General features: G+C 54.6%; 1 protein-coding gene across 1 annotated transcript; it reads left to right on the forward strand.

Annotated features, from left to right (window-relative positions):
• Positions 1-2,225: 2,225 nt before the first annotated feature.
• On the forward strand, positions 2,226-20,614 carry LOC142829375 (uncharacterized). Its single transcript, XM_075929141.1, has 4 exons — positions 2,226-2,353; positions 5,990-6,103; positions 9,041-10,020; positions 17,848-20,614. The coding sequence occupies exons 1-4, from the start codon at positions 2,227-2,229 to the stop codon at positions 18,649-18,651; spliced, it is 2,025 nt and encodes a 674-aa protein (XP_075785256.1). The 5' UTR covers position 2,226; the 3' UTR covers positions 18,652-20,614.
• Positions 20,615-21,413: the final 799 nt, after the last annotated feature.

The following is a 21,413-nucleotide window of genomic DNA, read 5'->3' on the forward strand; positions in this document are numbered from 1 at the left end:
GTCAATATTGGGGAATTCTTGAGAGTGATATTGAAGGGATCCCAAGAACAGTATATTCAGAGCTCTCGGGGGTTCAGTATTGGGAGCCCATAAAGGAGGGTGTAATGGAGGGGCTTTGAGAGGGGAATATTGGGGGAATCTCAGAGCAGGGGCCGGAGTTACTGAGTCAGATGGCAGATGCAGAACAGGGCAGGGAGAACAAGAGGAAAAGGGAAGAAGTCAAAAAGAACAAGACGACCTGAGAGGTCTGTGTCTACATTATTTTAACAAAAGGGATTAGGGGGAGGGTTTGAATTCTTCCAGAAATAGAAAAGTAAGACCTCTAGAGAGAACAAAATGCAGAGGCAATGAATAAGTGAGAAATGGTGACATATGGAAGTGAAAAAAACCACAGAAGGAGGGGAAAAAATATGTCAGCATCAATGGTTCTGACTGATTCCTCAATTTAATACCATGTACAATGCAAATACACGTAATGGAAAATGTATCTCTCTCCATTCCTAGACCTGAAGGCTTTGTCTACATTCAAAGGCTTTTGTCTACAGGGAAAAGGTTACACCACTACAGCTACACAGTAATAGTTACAACAGTATTATCTCCTGTGTGAACACTAAAGATTGGACTACACTGTGCACCTTACAATGGCACGGCTAGGCCATTGCAGCTGCACTGCTGTGTGGTCAGAAGAGAGCTTTCCTAGTGACAAAATAAAACCAGTTCTAGCCAGGGACAGGAGTTTCAGCCCCAGAAGCACAGCTCCCATCCATGAAACATCCCACTCATGCTCACCAAAATTTTGGTGTTCAGGGGCATGTTTTTTTCATGCCTCAGTGACAAACGTTTCAGCAAGACAAGTTCCAGTGTAGACAAAGCCACAGACAGCGGCCTTGTCTACAGTAGAAAGGGTTTGCAGAACAAAGGTTCTCTTGCCGGTACAGTTTATATATCAGTTCCCCAAATGAAATAAAGCTATAACAGTAAAACTTTTAAGTGTACAGCCAGCCTTATTCTAGTGACTTTTTTTGGCTCCGTTTAAACTCCTTCCCAGGTAGAATAAGATAAACTGAAAAAGCACTCTTGTTCTGGAATAAAAGGCCTGGTTTATACTAAATAGGCACATTGACATAGTTTTATCAGCCAGGAGGGTGGAAAAATCACACGCGAAGCTATCATAGTTATGCCAAAAAATCCCCCAGTGTAGACAGAATTTTTGTATAAGCTTAGTTAATGTGGTTCCAGGAGATCAGGGCCGGCCCACAACATTTTGGCACCTGAGGTGGGGAGCTCAAATGACGCCCCCATGCCCTCTTGCTTAGGCCAAAACTTTGAAAGGTCTCAATTCGGCCTTCTTCCTGTTCTACTCCTCTCATGGCACTGCTCTGCTACCTACATATGCACCAGCAGCAGACACAATTTTCTACACTCGAGTCCTAGTGGCACCCCCCCCCCCCTACAGTCTGACACCTGAGGTAGGTGCCTCAGTTCACCTCATGGTAGGGCCAGCCCTGAGGGAGATAAATGTATGTCTACATTACAGTAGCACAGCCACCAGTACAGATGTGCCTCAGTAGCATCATAGTTGCTTCTCACATAGATGGAAAGGGGTGTTTCATCCCTGTAGTTAATCCACCTCTCTGGGACATTAGCTAGCTCAAAGGAAGACATGGGCAGTGTCTGCACCGTCTGTGATATTGCTACCATTGCCAGATGGTTTCTACAAAAGTATCGGACACGCTTGACATTCCATCACAATCTACATTACATCTGATTTTGAAAATACCGGACATTTCTATTTTCTCGTATCTATTTTCTCAACTTGTTTCCCGAACAGAACGCTCAAATACTGGACTGTCGGGTTCAAAACCAGACCCTATGTATTACTATAGCCATTCTGGTTGAAATTCATACCGTAGGCTTTGTCTACTGGTCCAAGCTTTAATGCAGCCGTGTGGTCAGGCACCAGCTCTCACCACACTCTAGGTAATGCGGGTGTAGATATCCAGGGCTCATTTTTGTGGCTACAGATACAGTTGCAAAGTATCTAGCATCCTGCAAATGTGGGGCCCTCTGCTTTACAGCAGCAGGCATCTGCCAGTGGTCCCTGTAAGCGGAACAGGAGAGATTCAAAGGCGGCTGATTAGCAGAACGCCCATCGCCGGCTGCACTCTTGGTGGTGCGTATCCGCACACGCCTGGGTGCATACAACACAATGCATTCCGCACCTGCATGGGAGGAAACGGGGGGGGGGGGCTTGTGGCTCCTTTTTGCAGACACGCCGCAGATGCCAATGCTGCATCCAGCGCCCTGCAGAGGGGTGGCTCCCTGCTGGGTCGCCGCGGCTCGCTCTTTGCAGGTACCCGGGCCGCCCATCTCCCTGCCCCTCCCCTTGGCCCCCCTCCCGCTAGGGAAGCCCGGCCCGCAGCCGGGGCCCCTGCCCGCCGCTGACAGCCAGGAACCATCGCGCCGGGAAAGTTTCCCGGGGAGGCGCTGACGGGGGCACCGCGGCTGCCCAGTCCTGGCCCCGCGGCGGGGTGAGCTGCTGCTGGGGGCGCGCGCTGGGTGAGACCCTCGTCCCGGGAGCGGGGCTCGCGCCGCTGGGCCGCGCGCTGCACAAAGGGCCGGGCCGCGGGGGGAGGGGTGGGGAGGCGCTGCCCGGGGCCAGGCAGGCTGGGGGGCGCCGTGCGAGGCGGGGGGGGGGGGGCGTTGTGTCCCGCCCCCCCGCCTCTGGCCCGACAGCCCCCCGCACCCCCCAGCGCCGCTCCAATCCCCGTGCACCCCTCTGCGTGCATGGCCCTGCCCCCCCCACAGGCACCCCCCGTCTGCACTGCACACACCCCTCCAGACAGCTCCATCCCCGTGCACCCCTCTGCGTGCATGGCCCTGCCCCCCCCCACAGGCACCCCCCGTCTGCACTGCACACACCCCTCCAGACAGCCCCATCCCCGTGCACCCCTCTGCGTGCATGGCCCTGTCCCCCCCCCACAGGCACCCCCCGTCTGCACTGCACACACCCCTCCAGACAGCCCCATCCCCGTGCACCCCTCTGCGTGCATGGCCCTGTCCCCCCCCCACAGGCACCCCCCGTCTGCACTGCACACACCCCTCCAGACAGCCCCATCCCCGTGCACCCCTCGGCGTGCATGGCCCTGTCCCCCCCCACAGGCACCCCCCGTCTGCACTGCACACACCCCTCCAGACAGCCCCATCCCCGTGCACCCCTCTGTGTGCATGGCCCTGTCTCCCCTCACAGGCACCCCCCGTCTGCACTGCACACACCCCTCCAGACAGCCCCATCCCCGTGCACCCCTCTGCGTGCATGGCCCTGTCCCCCCCACAGGCACCCCCCGTCTGCACTGCACACACCCCTCCAGACAGCCCCATCCCCGTGCACCCCTCTGCGTGCATGGCCCTGTCCCCCCCCACAGGCACCCCCCGTCTGCACTGCACACACCCCTCCAGACAGCCCCATCCCCGTGCACCCCTCTGCGTGCATGGCCCTGTCTCCCCCACAGGCACCCCCCGTCTGCACTGCACACACCCCTCCAGACAGCCCCATCCCCGTGCACCCCTCGGCGTGCATGGCCCTGTCTCCCCCACAGGCACCCCCCGTCTGCACTGCACACACCCCTCCAGACAGCCCCATCCCCGTGCACCCCTCTGCGTGCATGGCCCTGTCTCCCCCACAGGCACCCCCCGTCTGCACTGCACACACCCCTCCAGACAGCCCCATCCCCGTGCACCCCTCTGCGTGCATGGCCCTGTCTCCCCCACAGGCACCCCCAGACTGCACTGCACACACCCCTCCAGACAGCCCCATCCCCGTGCACCCCTCTGCGTGCATGGCCCTGTCCCCCCCACAGGCACCCCCCGTCTGCACTGCACACACCCCTCCAGACAGCCCCATCCCCGTGCACCCCTCTGCGTGCATGGCCCTGCCCCCCCCACAGGCACCCCCCGTCTGCACTGCACACACCCCTCCAGACAGCCCCATCCCCGTGCACCCCTCTGTGTGCATGGCCCTGTCTCCCCTCACAGGCACCCCCCGTCTGCACTGCACACACCCCTCCAGACAGCCCCATCCCCGTGCACCCCTCTGCGTGCATGGCCCTGTCCCCCCCACAGGCACCCCCCGTCTGCACTGCACACACCCCTCCAGACAGCCCCATCCCCGTGCACCCCTCTGCGTGCATGGCCCTGTCCCCCCCCACAGGCACCCCCCGTCTGCACTGCACACACCCCTCCAGACAGCCCCATCCCCGTGCACCCCTCTGCGTGCATGGCCCTGTCTCCCCCACAGGCACCCCCCGTCTGCACTGCACACACCCCTCCAGACAGCCCCATCCCCGTGCACCCCTCGGCGTGCATGGCCCTGTCTCCCCCACAGGCACCCCCCGTCTGCACTGCACACACCCCTCCAGACAGCCCCATCCCCGTGCACCCCTCTGCGTGCATGGCCCTGTCTCCCCCACAGGCACCCCCCGTCTGCACTGCACACACCCCTCCAGACAGCCCCATCCCCGTGCACCCCTCTGCGTGCATGGCCCTGTCTCCCCCACAGGCACCCCCAGACTGCACTGCACACACCCCTCCAGACAGCCCCATCGCCGTGCACCCCTCTGCGTGCATGGCCCTGTCTCCCCCACAGGCACCCCCCGTCTGCACTGCACACACCCCTCCAGACAGCCCCATCCCCGTGCACCCCTCTGCGTGCATGGCCCTGTCTCCCCCACAGGCACCCCCCGTCTGCACTGCACACACCCCTCCAGACAGCCCCATCCCCGTGCACCCCTCTGCGTGCATGGCCCTGTCTCCCCCCACAGGCACCCTCCGTCTGCACTGCACACACCCCTCCAGACAGCCCCATCCCCGTGCACCCCTCTGTGTGCATGGCCCTGTCTCCCCCCACAGGCACCCTCCGTCTGCACTGCACACACCCCTCCAGACAGCCCCCAGCCCCGTGCACCCCTCTGTGTGCATGGCCGTGTCTCCCCCCACAGGCACCCTCAGTCCCCGCTCCACACACCCCTCCAGACAGCCCCCATCCCCGTGCACCCCTCTGCGTGCATGGCCCTGTCTCCCCCCACAGGCACCCTCCGTCTGCACTGCACACACCCCTCCAGACAGCCCCAGCCCCGTACACCCCTCTGCATGCATGGCCCTGTCTCTCTGCCCCATAGGCACCCTCAGTCTCCACTACACACACCCTTCTTCTCTTCCCATTGACACACCTCCAGACAGCCCCCATCCTCGTACACCCCTCTGTGCATGCCTGGCCCTATCTCTCTTCCATAGGCACCCTCCATCTCCATTCCAAATAGCCCTCTTCTTTCCCCATAGACCATCCTCGTACACTCTCTCTCTGTATGTATGGCCCTATCTCTTCCCCCATAGGCACTCTGAATCTCCATTCCACACACCCCTTTTCTGTCCCCATAGACACACCCCTCCATGCAGCCCCCTATCCTGGCACACCTCTCTGTATGTATGGCTCTTTCTCTCCTCCATAGGTACCCTCAGTCTCCACTCCACACACCCCTCCACCCTCAGTCTTCCACTCCACACACCCCTCTTCTCTCCCCATCGATACACCCCTCCATACAGATCTCCATCCTTGTACACCCTTCTCTCTGTATGTCTAGCCCCATCGCTCTCTCCCCATACACACCCCGTCTCTTTATAATCCAGCTAATTATCTATATACATACCTAGGTCCCAAGCAATTTCTCAATTGAAAAGGGGTCTCCATGATACAGGGCACTGTACATGCATAGTAAGAACACTTACCATCTCTAAAACCTAGTCTACATACAGATTTTGTACTGATGTAACTATTTGTGGTGTGATTTTTTTTATTGAAATAATTATATCTGTACATCCCCAGTATAGGTATTATATCAGCATTAAAGTCCTTATTCTGGTAGAGGTTCTTTCCTTTCTTGCTCAGCTTTCGATAGATGTTGGTTTCACCTGTTTTCTTCCCCAAGAGCAGGATTTCCAATATTTGAGCTTCCTGTGATCTCCCGGATGGAGCCAGAGGAAGAGCTGCACATCCTAGACCTCCAGGGCTCCGAGGAACAGGAGATCCAGAAAGACACCCACACAGGTGAGGAATAAGTGACACCAACTCAGAGAAGGTCCAGGAGTGAAGCGGAAAGATGGGATTCAGGCAAAGCCACTGGGTGTGTCTCCCCTCTCCTCCCCCTCAGTTCTGTCTCATCTCGTCTCATTCAATATAATTCAAGGTGGTGACCTTGCCTCATGGCAGGTGTCACTCACAGCATAGCCCCTTGTATATTATTTTGCCATGAAATCCATATAGTGACACATGCACAAATTTCCACTCCTAGGCCGTGTCCAGACTCAGGGGTTTTTTCGGGAAAAGTAGCCTTTTCCCGAAAAAACTTCCCCTGCGTCCAGACTCAAGCCGCGTTCTTTCGAAATTATTTCGAAAGAACGCGGCTTTTCTTTCGATGGCGGTAAACCTCGTTTGACGAGGAAGAACGCCTTCCTTCGAAAGTTCCTCTTTCGAAGGAAGGCGTTCTTCAATGTAAAGAGGCCGTCTTCGAAAGAGAGCATCCAGACTCGCTGGGTGCTCTCTTTCGAAAAAGCGGATTTCCTCTATCGAAAGATCCGCCTGCTGTCTAGACGCGATCTTTCGAAAGAGGCTCTTTCGAAAGATGCTTTCGAAAGAGCCTCTTTCGAAAGAAGCCTGCAGTCTAGACATAGCCCTAGAGTTGCAAAGAAAATTCTTAAAAACAAACCCGTAATACTGATGCCGTGATGTCAGTCTGAGCAGAAATATCCGGCTACTGTTTTTATTCCAGAATATCTCACTCCCCAAAAGTCTAGCTCCCTTTATCCACCTACCATCACCTGCCGTCTTGCTTCCCACACTGGAAAAAAAGGGAATTATAAAAAGCATGGTGGGGGGAGGGGGGATTTAGATTATTGCTGTCCACAGCTAATGCATTCTTTTAAAAGTCCATTTGAAACGAGTGAATCAAGAAAATAAATGAATTTGCTGTGCTTTGGGCCATATGTTGGCTGAGCCTTGTGATCTGAGCGGTTTTACTGGGATTGGTGGCAAATGCAGGGGCGAGGGATTTGTTCGACAAGCTCTGTCTGTATGACACGCTAACCGTATGAGAAGAAGGTATGTGCATGACACCGAGATTAGAGCTTCTTGCTCACCGAACAGACTGGAGGAGCAGAACTTGGAAGTACTGAGCCAGGAAAATCCTGGCTGTTTTTTGTTTCTATTGTGTTCAGGGAAACCAGACTTTTTGGCTACGTCTACATTGGCAAGATTTTGCGCAAATACTTTTAATGCAAGAGTTTTTGCATTAAAGTATTTGTGCAAGAGAGCGTCTACACTGGCATGTGCTTTTGCGCAATAGATGTGCTTTTGCGCAAAAGCGTCTGTGCCAGTGTAGACGCTCTCTTGCGCAAGAAAGCTCCAATGGACATTTTAGCCATCGGGCTTTCTTGCGCAAGAAACTCATGCTGCCTGTCTACACTGGCCTCTTGCGCAAGAACACTTTCGCAAGAGGGCTTATTCCTGAGCGGGAGCGTCATAGTTCTTGCGCAAGAAGCATTGATTTCATACATTAGAACGGCAGTGTTCTTGCGCAAGAACTCGTGACCAGTGTAGACAGGCGGCAAGTTTTTGCGCAAAAGCGACTGGTTTTTCGCAAAATCTTGCCAATGTAGACACAGCCTTTGTGTATCTTTAGTAAACAAACTGGATTGAACCAAAAGATATATCTGACTCATAAGATTCATTTCTTCACCTAATAAAAACAACCTAGTAAAACCGTAAGTTTCACCTATCAGTTCAAGTCAAAGGAGCTGAACTGGTGGGGTAAATTTTCTAGGAGAGAAACTGAATTGTTTTCCTACGTTGACAAGTTGCACTTTCGTGATAAAGAGGTTGCATTATGGTATTTGCATGAGGTGAATTGAAAAAAAACCTACTGTACTCTGTCATTTTTACAGTGCAAATATTTGTAACAAAAATAATATAAAGTGAGCACTGCGCACTCAGTATTCTGTGTGGCAATTGAAATTAATATATTTGAAAACGTAGAAAAGCATCCAAAATTATTTAATATTTAGCATTTGCTATTAATAGCTGATATTAATACTAAGTATTTATTAGTAGCTGCTGTGGTAATTTTTCAGCAAGAGAAAGATAGTGAGACCTGCTCTGAGACCCATGGGGGTTTCTAGCTGATACAGTTCTTGTGGATCTGAAGCAGGAATAATCCCTGTTCAGTTGCCAAATGTTTCAGACAGACAGCAAATAGTACCAAAATGGATCCACAGTGGCAAAATGAGAACCCATAGATTGATTAAATGCTGCTATAGGAAAAAACTATAAAGAAGAAAGGGATGCAGATTGAACTTGTTCCAGGGCAGTGCTGTGCCTTTTAATGAGTTGCAGCTGAGCAGTCTGAGACCTTCTGCTTAGGAATCAAGTAGTTCTCTTGATTCTGCAAAGATAAAGATTGTACTGCACTGGTTCACCACAAGATTGACACTGGGGTAAACCGTCCCTGTTAACAGTGTTCTCGCCATTCACCAGAAGCAAAGAGGGAAGAGGTTTCACAAGCCACTGAAGAAATGTATCAGGAAGACATAACTGAGCCTTTAACCAGCTCTTGGGTCTCACCCAAAATGCTGATGAAGAAAGAAAAAAAAAAGACGGCAGCACCAGATTCTGCATGGCCTATAGAAAGCCAGTCGAAAGGATTCATTAAATAGAGGTTACACTTGATGGTGTAGCAGGTTCACTTGGGTTTTCCACAGTGGTTCTTAAAAGTGAATATTGGTAAGTGAAAGCAGGAGTGGAATTTACAGCAGGCCTGTGGCAGATGAAAGTGAGGGTTTTCTGCACCCCTCTAGAGTGATCCTTGGTGGGAGCCTGTCCCATCCTTTCTTTGAGAGACATTGGAGCAGAATCCAGGACCTTCAGGGAGGGATTTGAGTCCTGGTTTCCACTCTTACCTAGCGTGGTTTAATTCTCTCCTTCTCTCAACAGATGACAGGGGGCCAAGTGAGGATGAGGAGAATCCTCCTCAGGACATGGAGCCGTGTGGGATGGTCTCGGGGCTTGTTCCCGCCTCCCTGAGCCAGGATGGAGCAGGGATGCTACGTGTGAACCCTCCCAAGATGAGGCGGCGCCGCTCTGCCCACCGCGAGCAAGGCTTCATCAACCTGCTGGGCATCCTGGAGCCCCGGCGCCCGGCCGAGAAGCCCTACCGGTGCACGGAGTGCGACAAGAGCTTCAGCCAGAGCTCCAATCTCATCGAGCACCAGCGCATCCACACGGGCGAGCGCCCCTTCACCTGCAGCGAGTGCGAGAAGAGCTTCAGCCGCAGCTCCACCCTCATCGAGCACCAGCGCACCCACACGGGCGAGAAGCCCTACACCTGTCCCGAGTGCGGGCGCAGCTTCAGCCGCAGCTCCACCCTGACCGAGCACCAGCGCACCCACACCGGGGAGACCCCGTTCCACTGCCCCGAGTGCGGCAAGCGCTTCAGCCGCACCTCCAACCTGGTGAAGCACCTGCGCACCCACACGGGCGAGAAGCCCTACGGCTGCCGGGAGTGCGGCAAGCGCTTCAGCCTCAGCTCCAACCTCATCAAGCACGAGCGCACCCACACCGGGGAGAAGCCCTTCGCCTGCGGCGAGTGCGGCAAGCGCTTCAAGAAGAAGACCCACCTGGTGTCCCACCACCGCACCCACACCGGGGAGCGGCCCTACGAGTGCACCGAGTGCGGCAAGCGCTTCAGCCAGAGCTCCACCCTCATCGAGCACCAGCGCATCCACACCGGCGAGAAGCCCTTCCGCTGCCCCGACTGCGGGAAGTGCTTCTGCGTCAGCTCCAACCTCATCAAGCACCAGCGCATCCACACCGGGGAGAAGCCCTACGGCTGCAGCGTCTGTGGGAAGAGCTTCCGCTACAAGCCCCAGTTCACCCGCCACCAGAAGCTGCACCAGGGGGAGGGGGATGGACCAGTGGCCGTCCTGACTGTGGGGCCATGGGCTGCAGCAGCCCCACTCATACAGATCACGGAGACTGTTTAAAACGGGCCAGCTCCTGCCCCAGGGATGAGGGGGGTCCGAGACTGGAGCCAGGCGGTGGATAAGTCGTATTGAGCCAAGCGCAGAGCTGGAATGAATGTGTGTTTCTCTGAGCTGTTCGGCCTGGTTCTGATTCCCGTGTTGCCGGAGTGTCTCTCATTCCTGGTTTAAGAACATGGGAATTCCTGATAGATGCATCTGGCCCAGCATCCTTCCCCCAACACTACTCCCGCGCAGACCAATGTGGTATTCCTCCTCCTGCTTTCTTACACCAAACTAATGAGCCCATCTCACCTGATGTGCCGCCTTCCCGGGTCAGATCAATAGGTCTGTCTAGTCCAGTATTATCCCCCTTTCCCGGTGGATCTAACACAGTCTTAACACAAGTTTCCCATTCAGCTCCCAGATGCCGCATATCAGCCCAATGGGAGTGTCTAGCCCAATATCCCTCCCCCCACTTCCTGCCATGTGGGATCAGATTAATGGGTCCATCTAGCCCAGTATTCCCATGCCCATCCCTGCTGCATCGGGTCAGACTGATGGTCCATCTGATCCAGTATCCTACCTCCATGAGTGGCCAATGCTAGATGCTGCAAAGGAAATGCGGAATGCACTTTGCTGTGCAGTGTACCACTGAAGGAGAAAGCAGCTCCTTCCACACTGCAGCTGGCTGTCAGATCCCATGATGGATCCTGAGGGTCAAATGTCCTTGACATTTCAGTGTTTATCCTGTCCAGTGCCATTGCAGGTGCTATTCTTAATCCTACGTATATCAAATCCTTTTTTATTATTTAGTATGATACTTGCCTCCATAATATCCTGCTGCAAGGAATTCCACAGGTTAACAATGTCAGTTTCTTTTACTGTTCCCTGTCAGTTCAGATGAGGAAAATCTCATAAAGAAGGTTAAGCCAGTTGGAAGGCTGTTGTTTCTTAGATCTTGTGGTGTAGACCAATAATGAATTTGTGGCAAGTGGGGTGTCAATCTACTCTGTGCTGGCCTGCTACACTGGACCCTTCTGACGCGTATTAACAGTTCGTTAATGCACTTTGACGTAGTCCTATTTCAAAGAAGACTGTCTGCCAACTTTTAGTGTGTGTCAGGCTAGTACAGGTTAGATTCACAATCCAGCTGGCCACAAATTAAATGTTCTTATAGACAGGTTCTTTTACTGTGTTCAGCAAACTGTAAAATTGGCAGCCCCGATTCTTACAGGATTTGGACAGGCACGTGAGGCCTACTGCCAATGCAAAAGGAGCAAATGCCTGCAAGGTCAGAGAGTGGATGGAACCCTTCCCTCCCACCCTCCGAATGGACATACTAGTCACTGCAAGAGGTGGGGAACTTGAATAAACAGCGCGGCCTGAAGCCATCACTGTTTGATGGCATAGGAGTCCCTTACATGGAACAAGCTGATTGGATCTCAGGCTTGTTTTTAGCAGGCTGGGTGTGTCTCCAAATCACTATGACATTGGCATTAGCTGGCTCTCTGGTTGGCAGAAAGGCCACAGATTGAAAAGGGGCTGAACTCCCCTTTGCCCCCTGTGGGGATGGTGCCTTAATATCAGGCACAATGGCAAGGACCCTGTGCTACCCATTTTGGGGGATATGGCTGGAGCGGGATATGGCTACAGCTCACAAAGCTGCGGGAAGCAAGGCAGAGCTGCTGGAGGGCAGAAGGAGCGCTTCAGGTTCCTGCTCGGAGTGGCATCCTCAAGAGCTCTGGGGAGGCCAGAAGACTTGTTGCTTCTTGTGGGACATTGTCTGGAGTGACTTGCTAGGACAAGTGTCCTATCTTCCAGACATCGGGGAAATACCATCTTCCCGTCTCCAACGGTTAGACAAGATAACACTTGTGTTCCTTTCCAGCCCACTGGTTCTATGATTCCATGGTTTTTGACACACTTCTGGGACCTCAGGCACTTGCCAAGAAGGAGTGAATATAAAGGTTTTTTTCTGTGCCCTGCACTGGTTTTGTGTCCCACCAGGCTAAGAATGTGATGCAGGACTGGACAGAGGCTGCTGTCTGAGAGCCTGTGAACTGCGGGGAGATGGGTTTGGGCTGCACAGTTTTGTTTTATTTTAATAGAGAATTAATCTCTCTTTGAACAGGAAGAGTTGTAGTGAGGAGTACCTGAATGCTGGGGTCACCTAATGGCCCTCTTAAGCAACTGCAAACCTTCAGCCTCTAGGTCACTAATTCAAATCAGCGTAGGACAGTTGCAGTGAGCATTCTGGAGATTCCTGTCTGAAACAAGTTTGCTGTTCCCCAGTCCGTGTCCCAGTGGGGGAATATCCACATCCCTTAATCACCAGCAGTAATCCTCAGCCCCAGAAGTAAGGCTGAGGACTGAAGGGGCCATAGAAACTGAGTTCCCTCTCTCCCCCAGCACGTCCCTTCAAGGCAGGGTTGAACCTGTTCTGGGAGTACACAGAGGATGCGGTCTCCAGGGCTGGGTGAGGCTCAGCTAGAGGAGTAGAGTGTGTGCATATGTGTGTATTGAGCAAGCTTCATCTCACACTTCCCAGGCTCCTATAAACACTTCTTAGAGAGAATCCAGTCTCCCAGGGCACCTTTCCCTGCGATTAAATTCATACCCAAATATAAACTCAATATTATTTTAATAAAGGAAAATGTAAATGAGTTAATTCAGAGAGGTTGCCTCGGACAGGTGTTAGCCCTGTGAGTCCATAATGATGATCACAGAGGTAGATAGGTAGACAGGAGGTGAGTGTTAGTGTAGGCTTTACTGTATATGGTTGCAAACCCCTGTATTAAGCAGGATTACTATATTAGACTCTTCATCGTTATAAAGACAGTGTTCTTAGGCACTTGATTGTGGTGTTACATTGTTGTATAGACTAGTTCTCATAGGGTCATAAAATACTAGAAGTGGAAGGGACCTCAAGAAGTTGTCTACTGCCCTCATGGCAGGACCTAGCACTATTTAGAACTTTTACAGATGCAAAAGACAACAGCCTGACATTAAGCTAACGTGAGAACTGAGATGTTAATGCTCTCACAAAAGATGGGTTGAAATTCAAAGCAAGGCATTTGTTCTTGAATATTGACTACTCATTATGAACAGACACTGTAAGAACCCTTCAGTTAACATGATTGAAAAGAGGGGTTGTCTGAGCAGAGGTATCACTGTTCCTGGGTGATGTTCTCAGCTCAGTGAGAGGAGTGGGATCTGGTGGTTACAGTTCGGGCGGAGTGGGAGGGTGAATTGGAAAGCTTTCGGAGGGGAATAGTGAGTAGAGTTGGAATGGTGGGGATGAGGGAGAGATTTTATAATCACCAGACATTATTCCCTTCCCAGAGCTGGAAAGAGCTAGGGTGTCCCAGGATCATGGCTCCTATGTTGTATTTCCAGTTCTGCTATTGACTTGCAGTGTGACTTCAGATGACTTATCTCAACGGAATTATTCCTGATTTACACTCTTGTGAGTGAGAGCAGAATCAGTTGCATGGACTTGTGATTTGATCCATGCAATGCACAGTTCTTGTATTTCATTCTCTAAACACAGGAGCATCCAGTTCCTCACTAAAGATTCTGGGTAGTACAGTCCAACAAGCATTTCCTAAACTAAAGAGTACTGTAAATAGACCTGTGGATTAGAGAACATTCAAAACACTACATGAACAAATGGGGTTCATTACTTAGGGTTCAAAGGCAGATACAAATGGCAGCCTCTGATATTAAAGGAGGGGAATGTTTCATATCTATCATATAGTTCTAGCCTGTAATATTTAGCAGAGTGCCGTGGGAAGTGACCCAATGTTGAGTGATTATGTAATAAAGGATCATATAGTTTACTTTGATAATAGGGGGCTCTTACCTGACCACATCACTCTGGGTCATCTTCAGTGTTACCTTATTTTTTCCATCCAGGTGTGAATAAATTCTGTTATGTGCACTGATGTATATGTGGATGTGCACTACCAGTAAAAACACATGCTAATCAGCTGAGCGGCACTTGAGACTGGGAGGTTGCCCAAGCGTTCATCTTGAGGGAACACTGGTTATTCTGTCCAGTTCTGTTTTGTACATTTAAATGTAACAGATTTTGTAATTTTAAATGTAAGCTGCACTGACTTCTTATCAGCCAGTCAGATTACACATGCAGTACTGCCAACCCTAAAGGATTAAAGTCCATGAATCTCCCCAAAAGATGATAGGCTTAAAAAATTGAGACTTTTTTTCAAAAATGAGAAATGTGTCATTGAGCCTTTAGCGGTCACCTTTTCATGCTTTTCTCTGTAACCACAAAGATTAGAACCTTATTTTTTCTGAATAAAACCTGAGATTTTTGCATAACCAGGAGCTGAGATGCTAAAAAAACCAACACTACAGACATGAAACATCAGCTGTATGAATCTAAGACCAATCTACTTCTGGAATCACCTAAGATGCATATAATAACAAAGGAGATGTAGCTTTAATTGTCGATATTACTAGATCTAATCTCTCTGTGCCTCTCACTGGCAGACTACCATGTTAGAGATGCTCTTGATTTATTAAATGTTATTGTTCTTTATTTGGGGGGGCAGACGGAACTTAGGTTCTCTGCTCTTGAGTCTGCTTGTTTTGTCCCCATATTCCTGTTTAACGCTCACATTTTCTTTCTTTCTTGTAAAACACCAATAGACTGTCACCAAAAATAAATGTGAAAGTCCCTGAAATGTCAGCTTTCTCATGCAGTGCACTATGTAAGTGATGCACTCCCGGAGACTGGTTAGCCCTGGGATGGGCCTGAGAGTCAGGAGCTCATAGGGGAATAGGGTCTGGTAGGTTAGAGCAGGGGCCTGGGAATCTGGACTCTTGCCTGTTTTCTTATCCCAGGCTGTGAGGGGTCTGGCAGGTTATGGGAGGGGTGCTGAGAGTCCCTTGCCTGGGTTCTGTTCTTAGCGTTGGGAGGGGAGTGGGCTCTGGTGGGCTACAGTGAGAGGGGGAGGCTGGGAGTTAAAGTGGGGGGCAGGGCTGGGAGCCAGGACTCCTGGGCTCTTGGGGGGAGGGGAGCAGGGGCTGGGGGGGTTAAAGTGGGGGGGAGGCAGGGCTGGGAGCCAGGACTCCTGGGCTCTCTGGGGGAGGGAGGCTGGGGGGGTTAAAGTGGGGGGGGGCTGGGAGCCAGGACTCCTGGGCTCTCTGGGGGAGGGAGGCTGGGGGGTTAAAGTGGGGGGGGGCTGGGAGCCAGGACTCCTGGGCTCTCTGGGGGAGGGAGGCTGGGGGGTTAAAGTGGGGGGCAGGGCTGGGAGCCAGGACTCCTGGGCTCTCTGGGGGAGGAGGCCTGGAGGGGTTAAAGTGGGGGGGGGGGCTGGGAGCCAGGACTCCTGGGCTCTCTGGGGGAGGGGTCTGGGGGGGTTAAAGTGGGGGGCAGGGCTGGGAGCCAGGACTCCTGGGCTCTCTGGGGGAGGGAGGCTGGGGGGTTAAAGTGGGGGGCAGGGCTGGGAGCCAGGACTCCTGGGCTCTCTGGGGGAGGGAGGCTGGGGGGTTAAAGTGGGGGGCAGGGCTGGGAGCCAGGACTCCTGGGCTCTCTGGGGGAGGAGGCCTGGAGGGGTTAAAGTGGGGGGGGGGCTGGGAGCCAGGACTCCTGGGCTCTCTGGGGAAGGGGGGCTGGAGGGGTTAGTGGGGGGCAGGGCTGGGAGCCAGGACTCCTGGGCTCTCTGGGGGAGGAGGCCTGGGGGGGTTAAAGTGGGGGGGGCTGGGAGCCAGGACTCCTGGGCTCTCTGGGGGAGGGGTCTGGGGGGGTTAAAGTGGGGGGGGCAGGGCTGGGAGCCAGGACTCCTGGGCTCTCTGGGGGAGGGAGGCCTGGAGGGGTTAAAGTGGGGGGGGGGGGGCTGGGAGCCAGGACTCCTGGGCTCTCTGGGGGAGGGGTCTGGGGGGGTTAAAGTGGGGGGGGCTGGGAGCCAGGACTCCTGGGCTCTCTGGGGGAGGGAGGCTGGGGGGTTAAAGTGGGGGGGGGCTGGGAGCCAGGACTCCTGGGCTCTCTGGGGGAGGGGGGCTGGGGGGTTAAAGTGGGGGGGCTGGGAGCCAGGACTCCTGGGATCTCTGGGGGAGGGGGGCTGGGGGGTTAAAGTGGGGGGCGGGGCTGGGAGCCAGGACTCCTGGGCTCTCTGGGGAAGGGGGGCTGGGGGGTTAAAGTGGGGGGCGGGGCTGGGAGCCAGGACTCCTGGGCTCTCTGGGGGAGGAGGTCTGGGGGGGTTAAAGTGGGGGGGGCTGGGAGCCAGGACTCCTGGGCTCTCTGGGGAAGGGGGGCTGGGGGGTTAAAGTGGGGGGCGGGGCTGGGAGCCAGGACTCCTGGGCTCTCTGGGGGAGGGGGCCTGGGGGGTTTAAAGTGGGGGGCGGGGCTGGGAGCCAGGACTCCTGGGCTCTCTGGGGGAGGAGGTCTGGGGGGGTTAAAGTGGGGGGGGCTGGGAGCCAGGACTCCTGGGCTCTCTGGGGAAGGGGGGCTGGGGGGTTAAAGTGGGGGGCGGGGCTGGGAGCCAGGACTCCTGGGCTCTCTGGGGGAGGGAGGCTGGGGGGTTAAAGTGGGGGGGGGCTGGGAGCCAGGACTCCTGGGCTCTCTGGGGAAGGGGGGCTGGGGGTTTAAAGTGGGGGGCGGGGCTGGGAGCCAGGACTCCTGGGCTCTCTGGGGGGGCGGGGCTGGCAGCTGCAGGAGACAGGGGCTCCCCTGCCAGCTGTGGGGAGCAGGTGAAACACGCTGCAGGCGCGGTGCATGCTGGGATACGAGAGGACCACAGGCCCCCGCGCATCTTTATTAACAACAATGGATCCTGCAGGAACCAAGTACTCAGGCCCTACAGGCCTGTCCCGGTCTCCTAGCAACAGCGCCCCCCCTCCCGCTCCCTTCATCACGTGACCCTGGTCTCTGACATCATCAGTGGGTTCCCCCTGGAATGCTGGGCTGCCGAGCGGAACGCTGCGGGCAGCTGCTGTCGGGAGCCCGGCATGGAGCCGGCTGAGCGGGGCTCCCTGCGCTGATGGAGCCCGGCGGGGCGGAGCCGGGGGGCCCGGCTCGGCGGGGCTCTGAGGAAGGGGAGCTGCCAGGTGATGCACCACGGTCCGGGAGACAAGGGCACCGCTGGGACCTGCATCCCCCTCCCCGCCTGCCTTTGACTCTGATGCCCTTTCCCAGCCCTGCCCGGGCTCAGGTGGGGGGCAGAGCCAGCCTGCCCCCTCTAGGGACAGCTCTGTCTAGGATCAGCCCCCAGTGATCAAGGTCCTTCACCCCTCTGCCATCCCCTTTCTCCCTGGTGCAGGGAAGGAATTCCAGTCCCCAGCCGTCGAGCAGGATCCCATTGTGCTCGGTGCTGTACGTTATTTATTCGGTGTGTCACGGTCACACCCAGGAGCCCACTTATGCATCAGGATCTCGGTGTAGCTGAGAGGCGCAGTACGTGATGTTTTAGATATATTACCATAGTGCATGGGAGCCATTGTGCCAGATGTTGTAGAGACACAGCAAAGAGAGGCTGTGTCCCAAACCCATTCCAAGCGTTTTGCTGGCAGGCGGGATAATCACAGCGGCTTCTTCTCTCCAGATAACCTATGAATCCTTCTTTCCTGGCAGGCATCAGGATAGCGAGTAAAGTGGAGCCCCGGGGGGCGTGCCCCAATGTCTGTGTCCCAGGGCACCAGCGGAGAGGCCCTGCGAGGAGAAGACGGATTCAACATGCTTGCTCCGAACCAGGTTTCATCAACCTTCTGGGCATCCTTGAACCGGCCTGCCCTGCTGCCCGGCGGCCGGCGACCAAGCCCTACCGGTGCACGGAGTGTGATAAGAGCTTTGGCCAGAGCTCTGTGCTGATCGAGCACATGCGGATCCACACGGGCGAGCGCCCCTTTGTCTGCGGCCAGTGCGGCAAGCGCTTCAGCCAGAGCTCCACCCTGCTGGGTCACCAGCGCACCCACACAGGCGAGAAGCCCTACACTTGCCCTGAGTGCGGGCGCGGCTTCAGCCGCAGCTCCGCCCTGACCGAGCACCAGCGCACCCACACCGGGGAGACCCCGTTCCACTGCCCCGAGTGCGGCAAGCGCTTCAGCCGCACCTCCAACCTGGTGAAACACCTGCGCACCCACACGGGCGAGAAGCCCTACGGCTGCCGGGAGTGCGGCAAGTGCTTCAGCCTCAGCTCCAACCTCATCAAGCACGAGCGCACCCACACCGGGGAGAAGCCCTTCGCCTGCGGCGAGTGCGGCAAGCGCTTCAAGAAGAAGACCCACCTGGTGTCCCACCACCGCACCCACACCGGGGAGCGGCCCTACGAGTGCACCGAGTGCGGCAAGCGCTTCAGCCAGAGCTCCACCCTCATCGAGCACCAGCGCATCCACACCGGCGAGAAGCCCTTCCGCTGCCCCGACTGCGGGCGTGGCTTTTACGTCAACTCCAAACTGGTCAAGCACCGGCGCATCCACACTGGGGAGAAGCCCTACGGCTGCAGCGTCTGTGGGAAGAGCTTCCGCTATAAGCAGCAATTCACCCGCCACCAGAAGCTGCACCAAGGAGAGGAACCGGTGGCCGTCCTGACACTGGGGGGGGTTAACGTCCTCCTGACTTAGGACGGGAATTCCTTGAACCTCCTGCATTGGAGCACTGGAATTCCTCGACTAGATTTCCTGCAGCTGTGGGAGTGGGATCTAGTGGTTAGGGTGGGGGTAGGGACTGGCAATCAGGACTCCATGGCTTTGGAAGGGGAGTGGAATTTAGTGGGTAGAGCAAAGGGGGACAGGACTCCTAGGTTTTCTTTCTGGATCTGGTAAGGAGGCAGAGTATCAGTCTGGAGTCCTAGGTTCTACCCTGAACTCTAGGAGGGGAGCGAGATAGAACAGGGTGGCTGGCAGTGGAGACTCCGGGGTTCGGTTCCTAGTGAGAGGTTGGGGAGGGGGGTCTAGTGGCTTAGTGAAAGGAGTCAGCGCTCTGGAGTTGTGTTCCCAGCAAGTTGCTCCCAGCCTGAGAGATACTACTTTAGTATGTTTGAACCTTTCCCAGAGCCAGACTGCTCTGGGGTGCCCCTCTTGTCTAGGGCAGCTGGTTATATACAACTGTTCAGTACTCTCCTGTTGGGATCAGAGCTCCCAAGCAGAGAGCCTACTGGTTAGTTATTGCCACACTAAATTTAAGTGAAGCCTACTCGAAATAACTTTCTGCAATTGAGAACCCTTCCGTTCTAGAGACTAACAGACTGTAGACTCTGAACAGTACCAAAGGCAGTGTTCTTGGAATTTTGACTGTGTTATATCGCCTTGTGTATGCTAGTTCTGTGTTTGTGTATTGGGAACAATACCAGCCCTGCTCTGCTCTGGTGCTATGGTGGAGATTTATAAGTAGTTGAAGGAAGGAGTGGGTAGAATTCAAATCTAAACTCCCCACCTCAGTATTAACCTCATCGCACCAAGTCATTGTAGCAGGTTCCATCCATTGCAGCAGAAGAGAGAGGGCTTATCTGCATTGGGAAACAGAAGCTACTGCAGTCATGGGTGGGTTCTCTCTTCTGGGAGAAGAGGGATTTGATTCCTGCATAAGTGCTCTGTTTCATAAGCTCACTAATTATCCCAGAGGAGAGTGGCCACATGGGGAACTTGTTCCACATCAATTTTGGTCAGTGTCCCCATCTAGACAAGCGCCCAAAAGAGAACTGGAGGCCGGTATTCTCCTCTAGGGGTGGGGAATGTGGTCTAGTGAGAGCAGGAAGGACTGAGAATCAGGTCTCCTGGGTTGTTTCTGTGTCTGCTGCTGACCATAAGCAGGCAAGTAATTTCTTCACTCTGTTTTCCCCCCTCTTAAATAGGGTGATAACACTACTGACCTGAGTATTTTCAGTTAATATTTAAAAGCATGGTATAAGTATTAATACTGTAAATAGACCTGCCACTAGAGGGCATTAAGTACACTACATGAATGAATTATGATATAATTTGGGGACTGTAGACAGAGATTCAAATTACTACCTCCTTGTAACTGAGGCTGTGGTGGATAAAGATGCGTATCCCTAGTGTTACATGCTGTCCAGTGTTGCTTGGCCAAGTGTTATGCTCAAATGGGCCATTGTTGAGTGGTCACGTAGTAAAGGATTGTATTGTATATTCTAGTAATACTGGGCGATAGCCTTAGATCACCCTAATTCTGTTTTGTGAATTTAGCAGGTTTTAGGGGGGTTTTTAATTTAAATGTAATCCAAACAGATATTCTGGTCATTAGCCAAACTACACCCATGGGCTATTGGCAATTCAAATCAAAGGGCTAAAGAAAATGCTTACAGTAATATCAGAGATTAACTTGAGCTGTCAGTACTAGTCATGCTCATATGCTGTTGGCTGGTCCATGGAGAGAAGGCAACAATGTTGTGCTCATACTTGAGTCATTATGATGGAATCACGTTGGATGTTGTCATGTTTGGAAGGGGAAGGAACCTAGGATGGCTCCTCCCTGTCTGTGGTTGTCTTGTGTTGACTGACTGTACGGGCGCGCGGGTGATGTTTCCTTTGACGTAAAACCCCAATAAATCACACCCGTTTCAACACCCCTGCCGTGCCCGGTCTGATTACCTGGTGAGTGCACGGGTGGGGAAAGAGGGGGGGGGGGGAGTAGGCAGGATGCCTGGCCCCTTTTCCCGGGGGGCTGGGAGCCAGATTCCTGGGTTCTGTGCAAGGGGTGGCGGTGACAGGAAAGGGCGCTGGGGAATGGGAACGGTGCATGCTGGGATGGGGGTGGACACTGGGGTACGGGGCGCGGTGCATGCTGGGATGGGGGTGGACACTGGGGTATTGGGAACGGTGCATGCTGGGATGGGGGTGGACACTGGGGTACTGGGAACGGTGCGTGCTGGGATGGCGGTGGACACTGGGGTACGGGGCACGGTGCGTGCTGGGATGGCGGGGGACACTGGGGTACGGGGCGCGGTGCATGCTGGGATTGGGGGGGACACTGGGGTACGGGGCGCGGTGCATGCTGGGATTGGGGGGGACACTAGGGTACAGGGCGCGGTGCATGCTGGGATGGGGGGACACTGGGGTACAGGGCGCGGTGCATGCTGGGATGGGGGGGACACTGGGGTACAGGGCGCGGTGCATGCTGGGATGGGGGGGACACTGGGGTACCGGGCGCGGTGCATGCTGGGATGGGGGGACACTGGGGGTACGGGGCGCGGTGCATGCTGGGATTGGGGGGGACACTGGGGGTACGGGGCGCGGTGCATGCTGGGATTGGGGGGGACACTGGGGGTACGGGGCGCGGTGCATGCTGGGATTGGGGGGGACACTGGGGGTACGGGGCGCGGTGCATGCTGGGATTGGGGGGGACACTGGGGGTACGGGGCGCGGTG

Source organism: Pelodiscus sinensis, chromosome 4 (genome assembly GCF_049634645.1).
Source record: "Pelodiscus sinensis isolate JC-2024 chromosome 4, ASM4963464v1, whole genome shotgun sequence".
Lineage (NCBI taxonomy): Eukaryota > Metazoa > Chordata > Testudines > Trionychidae > Pelodiscus > Pelodiscus sinensis.

What these genes read in the sequence shown, in the direction of transcription:
- LOC142829375 (XM_075929141.1), top strand. Translation starts at nt 2,227, where the DNA reads ATGGGAGGAAACGGGGGGGGGGGGCTTGTGGCTCCTTTTTGCAGACAC. An exon ending in CCAGAAAGACACCCACACAG is followed by an intron (nt 6,104 to 9,040) that starts GTGAGGAATAAG and finishes TTCTCTCAACAG; the next exon opens with ATGACAGGGGGCCAAGTGAG. An exon ending in AGGGGGAGGGGGATGGACCA is followed by an intron (nt 10,021 to 17,847) that starts GTGGCCGTCCTG and finishes CCGGCGACCAAG; the next exon opens with CCCTACCGGTGCACGGAGTG.